The 20915-nt window shown below is 51.9% G+C and overlaps 1 protein-coding gene and 1 long non-coding RNA gene across 3 annotated transcripts in view; both read left to right on the top strand.

Moving 5' to 3' along the window:
- Positions 1-4019: 4019 nt before the first annotated feature.
- Positions 4020-5473, top strand: LOC116451541. The gene is made up of 2 exons (XR_004243225.1): positions 4020-4315; positions 5243-5473. It is a non-coding gene; the product is annotated as an uncharacterized LOC116451541 (long non-coding RNA).
- Positions 5474-6428: 955 nt separating this feature from the next.
- LARP1 (La ribonucleoprotein 1, translational regulator) overlaps positions 6429-20915 on the top strand; it is a 46175-nt gene continuing 31688 nt past the window's right edge. For both annotated transcript variants that reach the window (XM_032125345.1, XM_032125344.1), the window contains exon 1: positions 6429-6851. In XM_032125345.1, the coding sequence (XP_031981236.1) occupies positions 6509-6851 (343 nt within the window). In that variant the 5' untranslated portion in view covers positions 6429-6508. The remainder of the gene's footprint in view (positions 6852-20915) is intronic.

Below are 20915 nucleotides of genomic sequence, written 5' to 3'. Positions count from 1 at the left end.
GAGGAAGAACTTCGTGATACCAGGAGCACAACAGGCCCACACAGCACATCCCAAAATTAAAGGAGGCTCATTTAGTCATGCCTGGGGGTCAGGTGGAGTCAGGCATGGAGCTGCCCCTGCTCCAGCCCCTTTGCTTACGTGCACGGTGCAGCTTTTGGACACAGAGATGTGCTGTACCCTCCTGGGGTCCTTTGTCACTCATGGTGTGATGGCTGGTGTTCAGGGCAGGCAGCCAGGACCAGCTGGACAGGGAGTGGGTGTGTGCTGACCCTCTGCTGCGGGTCACAGGAGGAGACCTGAACTCTGTGTGGGACAGCTGGGCAGGCAGCTCAGCCCCACCACTGCAGACTGGCTCTTGATGGGGTTCCTGCCTGGTTCCACCTCCTCTGGTACCCCCAGGACGCCTGTTGGAGTCCAGGCTGCTGGCTGCTTGTGCCTGGCACCAGAGTCAATGTGGCTGCAAAAGTGGGAAGGAAAGCATTTGGGGTAGGATGCCCAGTGCCCTCAAAAGTGGGGGAGCAGAAGTCTGAACTCTTGCACACAAAAGAGCAAAATGATTTTAACTTCTCACCAGTTTTCAGTCCCCTGGCTATCCGAGGAGGAGAACAGCACCCATTGGATCTGTACCTACTGGTGCAACGCACAGATCCCAGCGTGCTGCCTGCCAGGGAAACACCTGGCAGTGAAATCCTTGTGCTGTGGGTCAGGCCAGGATTTGAATGGCAAAGCCCAGGGCTTTGCTTTGACTGCAGAGGGGTAAAACAGTATTTAAATAACTGCCAGCCCCTGAAAGGAGCAGAAGTCCCATGGGAAAAGAGAGAATTTGCGGCCATGCGTGGCTGATGGCTTCATCACAAATGTACAACCTGCAAAGGGAGCAAGCGAAGCTGCTGGGAGCTGCCTCTGATTTAGTATTTCATAACTTTGGTGGTTGACTCCAAGCATTTTGGCTGTTAATTATCCTTAGGTGCTTAGAGGAAAATATCCCAGCAATTCCACCCATCAATCTTATTGATTCTCACCTTGAGTCTTTGGGAGCTTTTAGGGCACCTGCACAAGCTGCCACTGCTTGAATTAATTGAGCTCTGCAGAGTAGCTGCTGGCTGGTGCCTCCCTGCACATCAAGCACAAGGCAGAAAGATGTATGACCCTGGCCAGTGCTGGTGCAAGGAGCTGATGGCAGGGAAACACAAATTCCTGGGAATCACAGCACATTGCCAGCATGCTTTGTTTCTCCATAGGAATGGCACATCCTTGGGCGAGCTGAGTCAGGGACCTCCAGCACTGTAGGTGGTTGGGACCTGGGAAGGATGCAGGACATCGCATCTGAAGCAAGCAGAGTTTAAGGCATCTTGAACAAGGATGTAGAGGTCTTATATCTCCTTTCTCTTTGTAGAAGTGTCTGAAATATTTCTGCTGAAATTCCTGATGGTAGAGGGGTGGCATGGAGGGTAAATATCCTTCAGAGCAAGTATCAGGCTCAGTGGTCAGCTTATGTCATGTTTTCACGAGCTCCTGGAAATGGAAGTAGTTTAGGGGACATAAGAAACCTTGGGCTAATATATCTCCAGCAAAATATACAAAGTGAGAAATTGTGCTCTAGAGGACATATTGCTTTCAAAAGCCCATGTCATCAATAACTAGGAAATGGGGGAATTTTTCTCAAGCAGTCAAGATTATTTATTGGCTTTGGGGGAGTCCTACAAGAACTGTGGCTTTTGGAGGGAAAAGTTGGGATGGTAGAAGCAGTTATGTATCATTCGATATCCCTCCCTCCAATCCGCTTATTAAAAACATGCAAAAACTCCATGGCAGACTTCAGACTTTTAATTACAGGATATTTGCTCACATTTCAATCTAACTTCCTAACACCAGGAAAACCCATGGGGTGCACTCTCAGGCACGAACACATCTGCAGCACCACTTCCCAGTGTGCAGAGGATGGGTGGAAGCAGCGAGGGGCCGGCGACTCCAGGAGTTGGTTCCTACCCCATGCATGGCACGAGTGCCCTGAGAGCACAGTGGCTTTGGCATCAAACCACTGAGCCCCAGCCCCTGGGCTGTGGAGTCCTGCTAAGTGAAAGCACTTTTTAATGGGCATGTAATGGAACTCGTTAGCGTCTGCTGTTTTATTATGCAGGTTGAAAATTACTTATTGGTGGGAATGTGCTCACTCTTCATGCTGATCTTTCATATGCTTTGCTAGAATGGTCCAAAAGTGAATTAATCTCAGAGCCAGGGAGTGTCTTCCATCTCTGTGCATCACATGGCTGCAGATAGAAAAAGCTTGTGGGACTGTCTGGGAGCACTCAGTGTGTTCTCACCCCTGGGCCCTGGCAGCAGAAGTGGAGAAGAGGCTGTGTGTTGTGCTTTAGTACACGGTCCCTCACTCCAGATCAGGGGTGGGAGCTCTGGGGTTAAAAACACAGAGCAAGGAGAGGCTAAAATCTGGGTTAAACAATGGGATGTTGGAAGTCTCTCTGGCAGAAACCTGCAGGAATGGGCACTTTCTTCTGGTTCTGAGCTGAAGCAGCTTGAAATGTGAGTATTTTGAGTAGTAGAATAAAAGGTTTGGGTGTTTTATTTTAAAAGTACTTGAGTCCTTTGTGGTGGCCACAATGTGCCACTAATAGGTGTCTGCTGGGGTTGGGAGGCACTTGCCATGGCAGGGTGTCAGGGATTTGCTGGCAGCCTGCCCTCAGCCCCACTCACCAGTGGGACAGCAAACCAGGACTGGAATTTGGGTTTCCACTGCCTTGTGGGAAAGAATCTCACCCAGACTGAAAAGGTTGGGTCAGATTATCCTGATGAGCAACTTCAGGGCAAGCTGAGTATTTTTCAATGGGAAACAGTCAGGTTTCCTGAAATTGAAAATTCCCATTTCAGTCTCAGAGTTGTAAATGCCGGCCCGGAGTCCTGATAATGGTTCTGCACCAGCATACCACCCTCTCAAAGAGAAGATGTTTCTCTTCTAGGAATGAGCTCTGGGTGTTCTTTGAAAAGCTTTTCCCTGTGGGCACCAGCAGTTGGATGGTCAGGCTGCATTTGCAAGTCCTTTGGGAGCAGGACTTTGACACCCCTCAGGGGCAGTGGGGTTTGTTGGAGGGCAACACTGCAGGGCTGCTGCAGGAAAGTCAGCCCAGCCTTGTGTGCATTGTCCCTGACAATGTTTTTGCCTGGCAGGGTTCATGGAGCAATAACAACCACATAAATAAGTCAAAGCATATGACTCAGGATAGGAAGCTTGGACCTGCCTTGGCAAAATCCTCTTTCTCTTTTGCAAAGCATTAAAGATGCCTGAGCCTTAATATTCTGCCATCCACGTGTAAAGCTTGGGCATCTCACCAGGGAACAGCGTGACCAGCACTGGCAGCAGGCAAACTGGTCTGGAGGTGCTGGGCAGAGAAAATTCCCTTGGGAAGCACACTTCAAATCTGAGCCGACTGCGAGGTCTGCACAGCCCCTGGATGCAGGGAGAAGAGGTGTGATCAGGAGTGTGCTGCAGACGCTGATCAGCATTTGGCCCCAGACTAGAGCAAAGGTGAAACTGCAGGAAACACTTTTAACGGTGACCTCGTTGCCACAGCGCTGGACAAAATTAGGAAAGTAGAACCTGAGAAAGGGGCTGAACTACCAGCCAAACAGGATGGTGAAGTTAAGGAGCGTATCAGTCACATTGGCTGCTTTGTGCTCCTTGCCATGCACAGCCTTGCTCCACGCCACTGAACTAAAGCTGATCCCAAAGGGAAGGTTGGGACCCTAGGTGAGCTTGCCAGACCAGCAGAAATTAAGCTGGGGATATTCCAGCCAAGCAAGACCCAGAGATGCTCAGAGACATTAATGGCCACCATCAAAGCATCTTTAAACCTGCAGGCCAGCACCAAAGCAGCCGGCTGTCTGTGATAAATATGCAAGCCACGCTTCAGTCGGGGAGAAATAAATAAGCTGTTGTACACGGAGCAAGGGAGGTGGGGAGCTCCTGCCCAAATCACTGCTCAGCAGAGGAGTTTCCCTGGAGACTGCTTCCTCGGAGCCTGCGCAGGGCCAGCACAGGGCTGGGAGGCAGCACCCAGAGCTGCTTGATGTGGTCTGGGCAGGCACAGGGACACATCTGGGGTGAAGGATGAGGTGGAGAAGCAGGACTGGGGATGCTGGTCAGGTGCTTTCATTGAATTTGGGGAAAGCGGAGATGGATTACTTCCTGCAGAAATGTGGAGACTCCTTGGCTGCTTCTCAGCAAGCCCCTGGAGGGAGGAGCAGAATATCCAAGTGCCGTGGATGCTGGGCAGAGCAGGGGAAGATGGGTCCAACAGAGGTGAGGACACCAAGGGGAGAGACATGGCCGGTGTGTTTACACCAGCTGGAGGTGGTGCACACTCAGCTTCCTTTCCCATGAAGGATGGGGTGTTTGAGAGCTGACCTGCCAAGGTGATGTTCCCTACGGCTGATGCAGGAAGCTTGCATGGACACTTCCCTCTCTCCCCCCTCGCTTGTGCATTTATTTTCTAGCACTGAAACCCTGCCGGGGTTTGGCCTGGCTGGGCACAGCATGAGGGTGAGACTCGCCCAGCTCCCTCCTGCCTGGCAGCTCTGGAGCCAGTTTGGCTCTTGGCCACCGCGGGCTCCTTCCCGCTCACGTGGCAGCAGAGCAGCGTCCCAAAGGGACCGAACTGGAATGCTGCACACTGGCTGGGGGACAGGTGAGGGACACCACTGGGCTGCAGGTCCCCTGGCTGCAGCCACCTTCCTCACCCCACTGTGCTCCCCACCCAAGGAGCTGCTCCTAGAGAGGGTGTAGGTGGGAGACTGGCTGGGGGTTGTGCAGCTCCCAAGTCACACTCATGAGAAGTGCAGGGACGCCTGGCACATCACGGACTGGGCCATACAGAGCACAGGGTGTGGCCTGGGTTACTGCAGTTGAGGTACTGAGCCAGCCAGGCAGCCAGGCCAGCAGACAGCTCACTGGAGTTATATTTAAACTTCCTTTTGGAATTTTACTGGCCAAGTTCTTGAATGATTTGGGATAACTGCTCATGATTCCTGAGGCTGTGGCACAGGATGGTACTCTCTTTGCCAAGAGGTTGGGTACCAAGGGATGCAGAGAGCCAAGATGGTCTCAGTGGAGCATCCCTGACAGCCTGGGACTCCCTCTATGGATCCACCAGAGCCCTGACGCTGTTGCCCTTCCAAATGTTGTGCTGAGCTCACGTTTGTTTCTCACTTTCTTCTTTCCTTCCAACAGTGAAATCAGCTTTTCATCCTTCTCCACGCATCAGCAGCTGGGAGCTACGTCTTCAGTGCCTTGTCATGCTGACGGGTCTCCTGCAGGGATTGCATAGATGTGTCCCTGGGGCTGTGGGACATGCTGGGACTTCCAGATGAACCTTTCCGGGCAGAAGCAGAGTCGCGTGGTTGCTGTGATGAGGGAAGAGGCTGGGAGAGGCTTGCATTGAATAAAAAAGGCATCAAGTAAGGGCTGCTGTGAATTAGGCAGGTTGTGCTAAATGGTAACAGCAATGCAGGTTGCCTTTTAAACGTGTATAATTCATGTGCACATACACACAGAGTCTGCAGCCACTGTCTTGCTGGCTGCAAGAACTGAGGACAAATACCAGAAACATTAATGATGGTGATGAGCATGTGACATTCTATCAGCTAGAGATCAATTATGTATTTTAACCTCCTCAAACGAAGGTTTTTCTGGGCACAGGAGACAAGAGGTGGTCTCTCCCCCATCGATGTGTATAAATATCTGAAGGGGGGGTGCCAAGGAGATGGAGCAGGGCACTTCTCGGTGGTGTCGAGCAATAGGACACAGGCAATGGGCAAAAATTGATGCACGGGAAGTTCCACCTGGAATATAAGGAAGAACTTCTTTACTGTGCAGTGACCCTCACTGGAACAGAAACCAGAGAGGCTGTGGAGTCTCCCTCAATGGAGATATTCAAGAACCGTCTGGATACAACCCTGTGCCATGTGCTCTGGGACGACCCTGTTTACACAAGGAGCTGGGACCAGATGGCCCAACCAGACCGTTTCTGTGATTCTGTGTTCCCCAGGACACGCACCGAGTCCCTTTCTGCACTTTCCAACCAGGTTATCCGTTATCCCCGGCCGGGGATACTGTCGGATGCCGGCCGGGGAGACTGTCGAAGCCGGCTTGGGGACTCCGGGGCTCCACCGGTGCGTTCGTCCCCGGAGTCCCCGAGCCGGCAGCGCACCCCTGGCCTGAGCCCGGCATCTCCCGGCTGGACAGTGAGGCCGGCAACTCGGGGAAGGGGCCGGTGCCCTTTAAGCTCCCCCCCCCAGCTCAGCCGGGCGTTGCATCAGGCCCGTGCGCGCCGCCGGCCGCCCCGCGGGGGCGCGCCCCGCGCGGCCCCTCCCCTCGCCGGCGGCGCGCACGGGCGGGCGGTGCGCGCCCCCGCGGCAGTCGCGTGGTCCCCGCGCGGCTCCATATTGCGGCGGCACCGGGGTCGGGGGGTTCCCGGCGGGGCTCGGGGGCGCGCAGATGGCGACGCAGGTGGAGGCGCTGCTGCCCGGCACGGCCCCGCTGCTGCCCGCCGAGGAGCGCGCCCTGGTGCTGAAGCCGCCGCAGGACGGCGGCCGGGAGAAGGGCGAGCCGCCCATGGGCCCCGACGGCGGGCCGGCGGCGCCGAGGCCGCCCAGCGCCAAGCAGCAGAAGGAGGAGAGCAACAACCAGGAGAAGGAGAGCCTGCTGAGGGCCGGCGGCGAGGCGGAGGACGGCGGCGAAGCGGGCGGCGCGGGGCGCCGGGAGTTCATCGAGGCCCCGCCGCCCAAGGTGAACCCCTGGACGAAGAACGCGCCGGCCGTGAACGGGCAGTCGCCTCCCGGTGGGTGCTCGGGGGTCGTTGGGAGCGGAGCGGGGGGGGCCGGGTGCGCCGGCGACCGCGCCCCGGGCGGCCGCGCCATGCGGCACACACGGCGTGGGGCCGCGCCCGCGGCCTGCGGGGCCGCGGCGGGGCGGGGGGCGCGCTGGGAGCGGGGGAGAGCGGCGGCGCCGGCCGCGGCCACGAGGCGGGGAGGGCAGCGCGGCCCGGCCATGCGGCGGCAGGGAGCGGAGGGCGCCGGGGGCCCGGCGGCGGCGGCGGGCGGGCCCGGCGGCGGACACGCGGCCCCCCCCTCCCCCTCCCCTCCCGCTCCCGGCATTCCGCCGCAGCAGCGCCGGCAACGTGGTCGGTTCCCGGCGTGCGGCTCCCCCGGGAGCGCGGTCCCGTCGCCCCCGCGGGGGCCCTTCCCCGGGCCGCGGCCTGCGCTGCCCACGTGTGCGCGGCCGCGGCTCCCCCGCGCAGGCCGCGCCGCCTTTCTCTGCCGACTCATGGCGGCGGCGGGGCCGGGGGCCGCGGCCGAGCGCGGCTCTGCCCAGCGCGGTCGCTGCCCTGCGTTAGGGGCACGGCTGGGGAACGGGGGTCCCCGAAAAGGGAAGCGGAGGGGCTGCGCTGTCCAAATCGCGCTTGTAACACGCTGCTGTCGTCAGCAAAGGCTGAAACTGCAGAACACCATTTCCTCGCCTGTCGGGATGGGTGCTGTGCTCCCCTCGTATCTGCTTCAAGTGAATCGGGAGTAGGAGGAAAACACAGAAGTTTTCGCTAAGCGTCTTGTTTGGGAAAGACTTAATCTTTTTCTACCTGACTCTGTTAACTCTGAAATCACACTGCCAGATGTGACATCAGATTCCCAATTACTGTATGTGCTAGTGTTTTGTAGGAACTGTTACTGCCTAGCATGATGATTCATCAGAGTTATTGATCTTTGGGAGACGGACAGCTCTGCAATTTCCACCTGGAAAGCTGTCATCTTAATGGAAAGTATAGAGGACAAGTTAATCGTGCCAGGTAGAAGTCTCTGTTCGGATTGTTTGGTGGTTTGTCATTGTAGTCATGGACATAAGCAAAGCTTAAGGAAATCCAGGACAGTGTCGCTGTCTGCGTTCGCCTCGTGCGTTATGACACAAAACTGGTCACATCGCTCCTTTGTGTGAAGGTTGCACTCTATTGTGATGCCTTCTGAGATAATGATCCTGAGAAATAAACCAAAAAATGCAAAGTTGCGAGATTAAACGTTCCTCTTTGAGTCTCTTGTGTAAGGGGTGTCCAGATTCATTACCAGGCCTGTCAGTCGCAAAGGTGCATGATTTGTCAGAGTCAGCAGCAACGAGGCAGCTGCCCAGCACAAGCAGGGGGCCCTTGCAACTCCTGGGATGATTTTTTGAGGGAGAGAGTGAGAGTGTGTCGTTAGCGTGTCCACACAGTTGCAGGGGAAGGGAGTAATGCTGCAACACTCAGAATTGTCCTTGGGCCCAGCACAGTTGTCTCTATATTCCCAAAGGTGTTTAAAAAATGGAATTTGTTAGTGGTGTGTTCTGGGACTCTTGGCAGGAGCGACTGGTTCCAGCAATGCCCCCAGTGCTGCTACCTGGCTCTCCTCTCTTGAGTCATTGTTTCTTTTGGTGCCTGTTCATTAGCAGAAGAGAAAATGTGTAAAATAAACATGGCTGGTGAGCTCCCACGAGAGGCAGGCTGGCAGCTGACCTTGCTTGGCAGCCCTGCACCCAAGTACCTTCTTTTAGAGTTTGCAGGCTCATGTTGTGTCTTCATTTCATTGGGTGGAGGATTTGTTTTGGCAGACACTTACCAAAAAAGATCTGGAACGTGAATGTGTGTGAAAGAATCAGCTGGTGAGGTGAGTTGTCATGTTGTGACCTCCAGGACGATCACCGAAGGAAAGCAACTCTTTTCTATGCTTGCAGTGGATTGAGAACTTCTAAACTGTGGAAAGTCACTGCTGGAAGTCTTTGGTTTCTCAGCAGAGCTTACAAAGCCTTGGCTCGTAATCCAACTGTGTTCCCAGTGCAGTGCTTCTGTGCTGGAGGTACATGGGAAATGTTTCCAGCCCTGATCTGCCAGAGGTAGCGAGGAGACCAGACAGTGTAGTGAAGACAGCTCTGTAAAGATAAAGGGATCCCTCTATGACTTGTTTTACAGGCTTTGAAAGCCCTAGTTTTTTTTATAATGATTATATTAATTATAGAGCCATAGAGCAGATTTAATGGACAAGACCTTCTCCTTAGGTGTTCATGCATCCTGTAATGGCCTGTGTTGGAATTGGTGCTTAGAATAAAGCAAAAGCATTGAGCTCAGGGATAACAGAGCCACAGATCTTGCTGAGTTTCTGCTGTGTGTGTTGGAATATGGACAGGGAAGAGCTTAAGTCCACCTCCAGGTGGTCAGAACACCAGGTTGTTTTGAACACTCACCATGGCTGGGCACGTTGAGTGCATTGGGGGCCTGACACAGGGACCGAAGAACAGGGTCCTTTTTTCATGGATTAGGATTTACCTTCAGAAGCTTGTGTCTTGCCTACCTGCTGCAGTATTTTTATGCTCGAAGTTGGCAGTGAAGCCTGTAATATAATAGGATGTTTGAGCAAGCATTTCTGCTTTTTCAGGAAGGAGGGCTCTTAAAGCAAAGCTTCTCCTTGCTTCTTAACCTCCCAAAAGCGCAACGGCTTGGCAGTAAGTGGGGCAACCATTAGGTTGAGTTAGACAGCAGTGATACTGCTGATGCTGTGAGCAGAGGCCGAGGCTCAGCTGGAGTGGCACACCAGAAAATTTTTGTGGTGTCTTGACAAGATGCACGTTACCTTTTTATTCATGTGTGTTTCAGAGTCGGGGTGCAAAGAGCAGAGGGGGGGATCCTTTGAGTCCTGAGATACACATGGTCCTGTCCTGTGTGGCAAGGCTTGTACTTGACGCTGCTGACTGCTTGTGAGGGTCGCTGCAGAGCTGTAATGATGCCTCATTTTTACTCTCTAATGATCTAGTAGCAAGGTCTGTGTGACCATGCCCTTGTTATTACATGTTCCCTTCTTATCATGTAAATAAGTGCAGCCAGCAACCTGACTGACACATGATGGTGTTGTGTGTGTGTCTGCGGTAGAGAAGAAAACATTTTCTGGCAAAACCAGCTTTGCACTACTGGCTATAAACCAAATTCAAAGTGTTTTCTCCAATTCTTCTGTAGATGAGAAGTGTGGCTTACAGTTAAAACAGCTCGACCTTCTGGAACATGTTGTACTCGTCTGCTGTGCCCTGCACTAGGGCTGGTGCTGATGCAAGCATTGGTGTGGACAGGTGTTAACAGCACCCCGTTTTGAAAACCTGCTGGATGTATTTCAAGAAATGTTGCATCAAGGCACTTGGCACTTCTTTATTTTTAAAGCCATTTACATCTTGGAAGTAAGAACGCGCAGGTTTTAATGACCGGCACTGCAGTCGCTGAGCTTTGCATGTGCTAACTTTTTTCATTCTCCTTGCAAGTGCTTGGCCAGGGAAAGCGGTGCATTTCCTAGTGGAGATGCAGGAGATGCTTTGATTTCTTGAGTAGAGTTTCCTGCATGCTGTTTGGCAAACGTGCTGGGTGGATAAGCAGTACTTTCCAGAAGGCACACCTTAGTTGCTAGCAGCAAGCACCAGGGGTGAGCTGACTATTGTTCAGAGAGAGTGCATGTTGCTTTATGCCTGAGCAGAGGCTGACTTGGCTACCGGTACTGAGGACAAGGCAGGGGAAGATTCATTAGCATCTCAGCCCTTGCTGACTAACTCCCCATAGGGCCTTCCTTGAAACCAGCCTCCAGTGCAGGAGATAAGATGGATGGGAAGCTTGTTTTACATTGGCATTTCTTCACGTTCAGAGTAGACACGCACATCTGCTTGCTCAGGTATCCAGTTTGGTAGTCCTGCACACACCTATTTCCAAAATGTTGGGCAATTCTCACTCTGTCGTGGCACGTAATTGTGGAGCTGTTCTGGCTGTTGCAACAGAGCTGCTATCGCAGCAGGAGGCCTCCCCCCACCACCCCAAGCTTCCTCTCCGAAATACTGTTTTGTTCCGATCCCTCAACTCACGTTTGAGTAACTCTTCCCATCTTGTTGAGGAGGATGAGGGTAACTGGAACTTTTTGCTCAAAAAAACGTGAGGCTTAGTGTTTTCCCTCCCCCGCATACCTTTGCCCTTCAGCTTTGTGCTGGACCTTTGCCCTGTTCTGCACTGTTTGTTTCGGGGAGAGAAGGCTGGGGAATGCAGCGCAGCTCCTGGGAGCTGACTCACTGGGCCTGGTTGCTGGGCTTCAGCGCCTGCTTCTGCTGCGACCTCCTGTTCCAGATTGCCGGGTCTGAGGCATCGCTGAAGGATTCTCTCCAACCATCTCCTTAGCCTCACAACTCTTCTTTTAAACTTTATATTGCTCGTGGTGCCATGGAGGTTTCCACCAGCATTGCATCAGGGATCACTGGGTTGGGCAGCAGAAGGACTTGGTTCAGATGTGAAGACAAATTGAGTCCAGAAAGCAGGACTGGGAATGGGGGCACTGGGGCTGCAATGCTCTGCTCTCCCTTCCAAATTATGACACCTGATCTTTTTGCTGTGCTCGAACAGTGTGAAATTATCCTCAGGGCAATGCCAAATGCCGACTTGGATAGAGTTAGGTTGCTCTTTAAATACTTGCGACTATAGTGAATCTCCAACACCATCTCTGTGGTTGTGCTTGTTTGGCAAAATAAGGAATGGGCATTTTAGTAGAAAGCTGTGCTTGCTGTTCAGACCAGGCTGAACGTTTTAACCCTAACAGTTATTACATGTGCTCTTACTGTAGGTCCAGTTGGGACTGGTAAGCTTTGTTCATTCCCAGCTGCAACACACATTTACATTACGGTCTTTAATATGTTAACTTATCCTCTGGTCATCTTGGCATTGGACCCTTTGCTGACTTCCTGCCAGGGGCCTGAGTCTCTGCACTGCAGGCTCTGTCAAATCCCTGGCTTGCTGTGTACACAGGGAGCTTGGGGAAAGAGGTGATGCAACCTTAGTGATACCTACTGAGCTCTCCCATGGTGATAGTGCCGTCTAGGTGGAGCTTTTTATGACCGAGAAGTTGTCTCCTGGGGTTGGCTAAAGCTGTGGGTGGATTTCTGGATCCACTCTGTGGTCTCTGGCACGGCCAACTCTGCATTTGTTCCTTTTCTCACTTCGGTTCCACTTGTTCTGCAGGTCCAGGTCCTTGTTAGTGAGGTCTGAATGGAGCTGGGAGACTTATCTCCTTGCATTGAAATAACTGGCTAATCTGAATATCTTGTATCAAATGATTCAGCTGCATGACTTGAGGTCAGAGGAGAGGGGAAAAAGAAGGGCTTCAAAGAAGTTAATGCAGTGCTGGGATAACTTACAGCTACTTGTGTATTTAGGTAACACTAATGGGTGACCAGAACAAATGGGAACTGAACTTGGCCTTGAATAAATCAATTACCAGATTTCTTTGTGGGGAAAGTTTTGGGTCAGGGTCAGTCTGGATTGCTTGGCAGAAAGGAGAGGTGGGTGTGCACATGAATGTCCTGCAGCTGTGGAGCAAAAACTGGCATGAGGTGTTTGATGGAAATAGGCTTGCTGATGGCAATTCTAATGCTGTGCAAGATAAACTTTTGTTTTTGGGAAAGGTTGTGGAAACTGTGGTCAAGTGTCAACATGTTTCTACAGAAAGCTCATCCTGTAATTGGAGGTTCCCAGAAGATCCTCTTAACTGAACTTTCCTCTATCAGAGCACTCATTTGTGCTGCACTTTGTGGGGGCTTTGTGGGTGGATTGCCTTTCCTGAGCAAACTGGTGTGTGATGTGTTGTGCCTCTGCTGGTTTGAGTATTGCACCAGGCTGATGGTGCTAGGTGAGCTGCTGGAACCATCCTTAACAAGTCATCTGGCCCAACTTCGGTGTGGCACTCACTGTGGGTATTGCCAAGATCAAGAGCTCTTCCTGCAGCATTAAAGCTACGTGTGCTGGGGGATGTTCTGCTGAGACGTGCAGAGAGGGAGGAAGGGCTGGGAACTGGCTCATCTAATACCTGCTTTATCAGTGGGTTACCTTCACTGTCCTTGGGGAGCAAAGCTGACTTAGGAACAGAAGATTGCCTTGACACTTCCATGTGTTTCAGCATTGTATGGGAACACCCAGCACGGTTCAGTGCTCTACAGTGGTTGTGATTTTATTTTTATTTTGTGGGTTCAAGTCACCCTGTTCCTCTATGTGGTGACAAACCATAAGGTTTGGTAGAGTTCTCTGCTGCAGATGATGTGTTGGAGGTGACCATGGTGGCCCTGGCTGGGTTGGTGCTGTGTCACAACAGACCAGGTGGAAACCTTAATTTACTTTAGAAATGGTCAGTGGGGCTGGTTGTTGGTGTGACTGAGGTCTTGATCCTGCTCACTCTGGCTCTGGTGACACTCAGAGGTGACACAAATGCCCTTTGTTCTCTTGATCTAGAAAACATCACTCTGGTTCCTCCAGAATACGTGTGACACTCAGAACGTGCGGGTGGGCACAGCCTGCCCTGACCTGTGCTCCTGGGGATGCACGTTTGCTTCCTGCTGAACACCCCTTGAAGTGGCTGGGAACAGGTCTGCAACCTGCTGCTGTAGCAGGTGCTTCTCTCCTCTCCCAACTTGCTCCCCAAAGCAGCCCTGGCCTCTGACGGGGCCCAGGAGAGGCATCCCTGCCCCACCAGGAAGATGCTGGAGGAGAAGCATCTATGGTGCTCCTCAGTGTCACTTTGGCAGGCTCTGCAGAGATCTCTTGGTGACTGTGACAGCTGGGGGACAACCGGGAGAAATGGGGTCTCGGCTGGGGCTTGTGAACCTCACGTGTCCTTGACATACGAAGCAGAGTTAAAGCGAGCTTGGGAAGCTGGACAGGGGGCGGAAATGTGCTGTGTGCCCTTCCTGCTGGTCGGGAGGGGCTGGCGAGCCCGAGGTGGGGTCCGGCCAGTGGGACACGGGCGCTGCTCCGCTCTTCCCGGCCCCAGGTATGGGGGCGCAGCTCGGGGGGCGGCGGGATGGGAGGAAGCAGAGCCTGTCCCGGGCACACTGCTGAGCACGTTTTTCCAGCTGAGCGGCGGCGTGTGCCGAGCTCCTGCAGAGTGACTCTGCAGTCTGCAGGGCACGGCTGCGCCGGAGCGAGCCGCGGCCACGGGCGGGCGCGGGGGGCTCTTACATCTTCTCCTTTCCTGGTAGTCGTTTTTGACTTCTTTGACTCACCTGCAGCATGAATGCATGGAAAGAACAGGGGGTTTTCAGGGCTAGATAAGGTAGCTTTTAAGAAGTCTGAAAAAAAACAGAAGAGGTGAGTTTTTTCCCTGGCTAAATATGTGGGGAAACAAGTATGAAATCGGAAAAACCACAAAAATGAGGGAAGGGTAGAGTTTTTTTGATGGGAAAGTAAGAGAAAAGGTGTGTGGGGAGATTGGTGTTTTACCTGCCTGGTAACTCAGAGGTGCTGCCAGAGGTGGGTATGTTGCTAAATACTGAGCACTGTCTTTAGGCAGATTATTTATGATCTATAGTCAGCCTCCACACTAAATCACACAGCCTTTTTTATTTTCTTTTTCTTTGCGTGTGCTTTTGAAAGCTTCTGGTCAGTGATATAAACGAGTGATTATTTTAGCAACTCTTAGCTAGCACTCTGTCTGGTTTGCATGCTTTCAGATGAGGAAACTAGTGACAGAATAAAATAGTTATAGGTAGTAAGCAACACTCAAATGTTTGATAAGCCAATGTTCACTTGAACTACAAGATACTAATTTCTTTAGATTCTCCAAGGTCACATCTTCCTTTTTTTTTTTTTTTTTATTAAATGTTGCAAAAGAAGCACTTGAATTTATTCCTGCAAGACCCTTCATATTCTCACTGCAATTTTTATGCCTTTGCTGTAACTGGAAAGGTTACACTTCCAAGTAGTCAAAAAGTCTGTGTCAGCTCTCCTGACCTCACAGAACAAGCCTACTGAAAATGAAGACAACCACAATAACAAATAGCAATGCTCTTGGCCTCATGTGGCACAAAAAGAGACACCTAAAGGAGTGACTGAAGCACTTTACCGTAGCTGTGTTACCTCCAGGTGGGCTCATGTTGGCAGGTCAGCTGCAGGGTTTTGCAAGAGGGAGAGTAGAGGGAAAAACAGCATGAAGAATTAAGTGTAAGGAGTGACACCAGTATGTGTGATGTTGAGAAATGATGTGTCTGTAGCAGCAGATACTGAAATGTGGATAAACACATCCCAAAAATGCTGTTGGGAGGTTTTTACTGTGACTGAAACAGAAGTGATGGGATGTTTATGCATGAGGTTCCACCCAGCAAGACAGAAGAGCGAATCACGGAGGTGTCTCCACCATGTGCTCAGATGACAAAGCATGAGACTTCACTGTCTGTAATCATACTGAATTTCAGTTCCCAACTCCCAGCTCAACCTTGAGAGCTCGGGGGAATACCGACTATGATCTCATGCATCTTCTGAGTGCTCAGAAATCCTCTGCCACTGCAGAGGGTCTTGAGCTGAGCTGAACAAAAAGGGGACTGTTTTCTTTTGGCTTTTTCAGTCTCAAGTGAGCTCTCTAAGCTCACTGTTTCTGTTTTTTTGGTTTTTTTGTTGTTTTTTTTTTTTTTAACTGTGGAATGTTAAATGTGACATTTGCATGCTCTGCCAGGAGGACTTTGCTGTAAATGAGCCATGGTTTTAAATTTTAAAATTAAACCTGTAAAAACAATTGTGAGAGGAGACATGGCAGATTACAGCGAGATAACCCTCTTAGCTTCAGTTGGAGGTGAAATCTGAGTTGATCTAATTGTCAGCAGAGAGTGGAATCAAGCAAGGATGGAGTTTAGAAGGTGATTGGAATGGCTGAGTGTTTGATTAAAATCAAGCAGTTAGCCTGGACCAGAGGGAGGCAATGCCTCAGACTCTCTGAGTCTGATGATTTGTAATTCAGTTAAGAGATTTAATTATGTTGTCTTCACTGTGCTGCCTTGTGTATCCTACAGCCTCCTGCTTGGCCCTCTGCCTGCAGCCCAAAGGTGTGAAGAGCCTTGCAATGTTCAGTTTTTGGGCTTTTCATAGGGGTTTATGGCATCTTCGTCTGACGTTATGGGGCATTACCATGATACTGGTGCATTTGAGGAGGTGGTGTGGGATCCTCTTTCATGGAGAGACTGGATTTCTGGGTGCATTAATGGATTCTCCTTTGTGGGGGGATAGATCTGTCCTGCCCGTAGCTTATTAAGCTGTCCTTGGGCAAAGCTTCTCTGGAGTTTGGGTCTGCCTTTGATGTGCAAGCAGAAAAGTGTGTTGCAGTGCTGAGTGCAACAACCTTGTCAGAGGGAAGCACCATCCTATATCAGTTTCCATAGTGTGGGACTCAGCTGGCTTGTGGGCCACACCAAAATGGCTCCTGTATTTCAACAAGAGTCTTTAAGACATGTATATTTTGCTTGATCGTGCCAGAAATTTTACTGCCTGTTCAATATCCAGTGGCTTAAAGAGCAATTTGGGGAGGCTGATTGTGATATTTGGGCCCAGACTCACGTAGGGTTGTTCTCTTAGAAGGCCTAAGGCCTCCAGTGGTGTCACTCCATGCTTACTGGTGATTAAAGGATGTGAGGCAGAGAGCTGGGTCACCAGCTGCTCTATGGGAACAGTCATTGAGCACCTTTAAGTTGCCTTGGACTTTCTTTGAAGCCCCTTCTTGGGTTCGTGATCAGGAATGTTGGGATTCGTGCTGTGGAGCAGCAGCACTTCGCTGCTTCTCCATTTTGGAGATGAGAGGAAGGGGTTAATGGGAGAGAACACCCAGTGTTTGTTCTCTCCAGTTCGAACACTGATAAGTGGATGGGAGAAACAACAGCCTGTGACCTTCCAGTTATTCCTTGTGTGCCTGTGCATATGTGAGCATTGGATTCACAGGACTGTCTGTTTGGAGAGCTTTCGTTCTTCTGGTCAGGTTCCCCAGAACCCCATTGGCATCTCTGGTGTTGGGAGAAGAGACCTGGACCCTCTTCCATATGGATCTCTGAAAGGTGTTTTTGCTGGGCACGGTGCTGGTCCTTCTGGCGACTGTGTGTTCAGCTGGTGGCACAGCCCTGCTGGGTCTGCACTGCTCCCCTTCGGTCTGGAGGAGACTGAACGTCAGCACTGAGGTACTCATTTAGTGTGTGGTGTGAAGTTAGGGAGTTACCTCAGATAACTCTCTGATTTTGGAGTAGGTGATTTTTTCCCCAGGGTTGTTCCTCTTGAAACTCTGTGATGTTGGAAGTCTTCACTACTTTTCAAGTACATGAAGATATCACGAGCGCCACAGCTGAACTTCACTGAACCCACAGCTGTTCATACACTGAAAACCTATTTCAAGCATTTGTTTCTGTGTGGTTTGTGGGAAATTGATGTCAGAGCTCACAGTGGCTGCAGCTCTTGAGCCAGTGCAGGTGATGGGGGTGTCTGAGAACAAATCTAACCTCTCCTCTGGACAGAGGACAGAAAACCCCTTACCAGGTACTGGTGGTCTGGATACCCTTGCAGAGGAACTGATTTGGGATAAACCCTTATGTAGCTTTTTTTTGTTCCTCTTGCACAGACCTTAGTGGTGCCTTGGGACCTAGCCAGCATCATGTTAGGATTGATCCATCTGTCTCATGCTTCAGCTTCTCTTCAAGGGGGTAAAGATATTATAGTAAGTTGAGAGGCATGGGAGGTGTTTGCATACATCTGGCAGCTGAAGAGGGTTGGGACGATCTGGGTGACTGAGAGCTGAACCCTCCCTGATCCTGCTCAGCAGGTAACAAAGGAAGGGAACAGGAAACAAACAAGATCTAGGGAGGGATATAATTGGCCATGCTAATCTTCGGGTTTAGGGTTTCTTGCTTTGCTACTTTTCCCTAGCAGACCTCACCCCCTTCTCCTGAGTGCTGCTTTGAAGAGGCCTGTAACTGTCTCGGGAACCTGTGCAGACACTGCCTTGGCCTCCGAGGGGGAGCCAGGTGACAGAGGTTTGAACTGAAGTGTTGCATGGAGCTGGAGAAGAGATTCAAGCAGCTCTGGTCTCTTTGCACTACATGCTAAACTATGTAATTTGGACCTTTTCCCTGCCTGGATCGTCCCTGCCAGGCAGCAGGTCAGGTTAGGAGGAGAGATACCAATCGATCCTGCCATCTGCCAGCACTTCCTTCCCCAGTCCCTCTCCTGGGCAGTCAGTGCTGCCTTGCAGCTTTCGAGCCATTGTCATGAAGTTCTGGTCACGTCTCTGCTGCCGAGTCCCCGCGTGACCTTGGAGAGGTCATTTTTTTTGCTGACGTCCGAGTCTTTTGTCTGCAAAACGTGGAGGATGATTTGGTTACAACTTCATGGGTCGAAAGCCAGAATAAATCAGCTGGTGTCTTCCTGTGGCAGTGTGGATGAGCCCCATGTCCCACTGGGAGCAGCCGAGGAGCTGGCTGTCATCTCTGCGCTTGTACCTGTGCGTGCAGAGGCACAGCGCTCACCCAGCACACTGGTGTGCTGGTACCAGTCAGTGCGCTTTGGTGACTGGCAGGTGACATAAAGCACTCTGAGGTCGTTTTTCCCCCTGTTTGGAGAGCAGAAGGGTAATGGGAGGTGGGGGCCAGCAGGGAGTTGGTTCCTGCTGGTGCTTGGCCTGCGGCCACGCGGCCCCTCGGCAGTTATGGCTGCAGGTTGCTGTAATAACGAGTCAGTGTTTCTCTTGCGTCAGGGATAGTGAGCTGCTCTTCAGCCGCTGCCTCCCAGGCCCTGCCAGGAGGAAGCAGTGTCTGTACTGGAAAAGGGTGGCTGGAGTGGGTGGTGGAGGTCCCTCCCCAGCTGTAGCTCCTGAGCTGGGAAGAAGACAGGCTTCCTGTGCAGGCGTTTGGATTCAGCACTGTGAAGCGTGGCTGGTGGAGGAGCATGGTTGGCGCATGCTTCCGCAGAGAGCAGCGGAGGGGAGATGGGGGCTCATAAATGGGGTGACTTTTCTGGACCTGTCCCAGATACCTGAATAGCAGCAGTAGCCAGATAGCCCCTGGGGAGGGGGTATGTGTGTGGATGCATCAGCTTTTCTCTTTAAATGCCCCATTTTAGCATACGGTCTTCTCCTTTGTGTAAAAATACCATCAGGCAGAAATTGAAATTGAGATCCACCCCCAGCACCACCTAAATTAAGGACAACTGCCCTCAATTTAGTTATATCTCCTGGGCTCAGTGTGCAGCAACTCTGGGTATTGGTGCTCAGAGCAAGCACCCCTGTACCACATCTGCACCTTCACGTGATGGTCCTGAAAGGCTCTGTCCCAACATCCTGCCAGCTGCCATGCACACCCCTGACCTCATCCTCCTCACTCCTTCCTCCAACCCCCCTCCCCCACCCGCCCCTTCCTGATAATAGGAAGATTCACAGTATGTGTTTTCTGCTGATCTGTTGTAGGCTGTATGGATACTCTGCAGGGCTGAAGAGAATGGTCAGGGGCTTGGGAAGTACCTGGCTCTGCAGAGACTGGTGCTGCAGTGAAGAGATCACTGGTTCCTGTGGTGACTACAGTCCCTTTGTTCAGACACCAGTTTTTGATTTTGAGCACATGCTGAGAAACAAAAGTGTCTGCATGCAAGAAGGGGAAGGAAATGTGAGACCATAGGGTCCAAATTTCGTGGGTCTGCTCATTTGCATTGTGATACTGTTATTTTGTGCTCCTTCCCACTGAGCTGCCTGGAGGGCAGGCTGGGCATGGCTGGGAGGGTGTTGTGCAGGCAGGGGCGGAGCTGCCTGGGTCCCATGTAGGGATTACCTGCTGCTGAGCAGGTGGCTGATGGGATGATGAAGAGCTGCTGTGAAGCACTGTCCTGCAGCATCTGGCCAGTGTTGGGATACCTGGCATCGGGGTGCCTTGCAAGGTAGCAGGTGTGTGTGGTGGGAGGAATTGGTGGGGCTGGTTTGCTGGCTTCACCTTTCTGTGTTGGGACTTGGAGCAAAATCCCATCCCAGTCTCTGTGCCTGGGTCCTTTGTGTTTGAGTTTTAGCCTTGGGAGAGCTGAAAAAGGAGCAGCTGAGCTGGGCAGGCAGCCTCAGTCCTGCAGTGTAGGAGATGGGCTCCTTGGAGAGCAGTCCACGGCTTTACCCATTGGCCACATATGTTTCTGCCTCCTTCCCTACCATGACTTTCTTGGGAAAAGAAAGCACTGCCTGATTTAGACTTCTCTTGGGCACCTGAGGTGCTGCCCTTAATTGGCAGGCTAATTTTTAATTTAAGTTACTTGTGCTTGCGGGGGAAGAAGGTGTCCCAAAGGGTCGTTGTGCTTGCCGGTCCCTGACTAGCCCTGCCTCAGATGTGTCCTCCCAGCAGCACCGTTTTTCAGAGCAAGTCCTGCAGACTGATTGCTCTGTGCTTGCTCTCAGCTCCGGGAAAAGCTGCCTGCAAGCCCAGTGTCCTCAGTGTCTGCTCTGGAGAGCTTGGAGTCAAATCTGTATTAGTAGTAGGTGTGATGAGTTGGACATGCTCAGCCTCTCCCAGACAAGGGGGCTGAGCACTGGATGTAAGTGTCCTTCCTTAACAGGAGTTGCCCTGGCAAACCCCTTGAGGTGAATGTGAGCTGTATCTGCCCTTGGCCATCACATGTGGTCCTTGCTTTCTACGGACCTCAGCCATTGAGTAGAGTCATTGCTTTTCTAGTAAATGTAGTGGCAAAGCTGCTCTAGAGTTGTGGCTTAGCTCAGGAGGAGCCAGGAGAGCCTTGCTGCACATCTAGAGCAGGACAGGGCAGTGGGGAATACAGCGGTGAGCTGAGAGGAGACCTTGAGAGAATGCAAGTTTGGAGTTGTGGTGGTGACATGTCTGATAGGAGATGTTGCTGAGGGGTCACCTGCAGCTGCTGCCTGATTTGGTGGCACTTGTGGTGTCCAGAGCCTATTGTGAGTGGCTTGGTTCTATGGTGTGTGTTTGATGAAGAGTCGGCTGGACAGCCTAGCAGGAATGCAGACTGGACAACTGCATCCCTCAGGGCACAGCAAGGGGAATGTTTGCCAAAGCCGGGCTTTGCTGAATT

Source organism: Corvus moneduloides, chromosome 15, assembly GCF_009650955.1.
Source record: "Corvus moneduloides isolate bCorMon1 chromosome 15, bCorMon1.pri, whole genome shotgun sequence".
Taxonomy (NCBI): domain Eukaryota; kingdom Metazoa; phylum Chordata; class Aves; order Passeriformes; family Corvidae; genus Corvus; species Corvus moneduloides.
The sequence above is the reverse complement of the archived record's forward strand: the minus strand, read 5'-3'. Positions and strand labels throughout refer to the sequence as shown.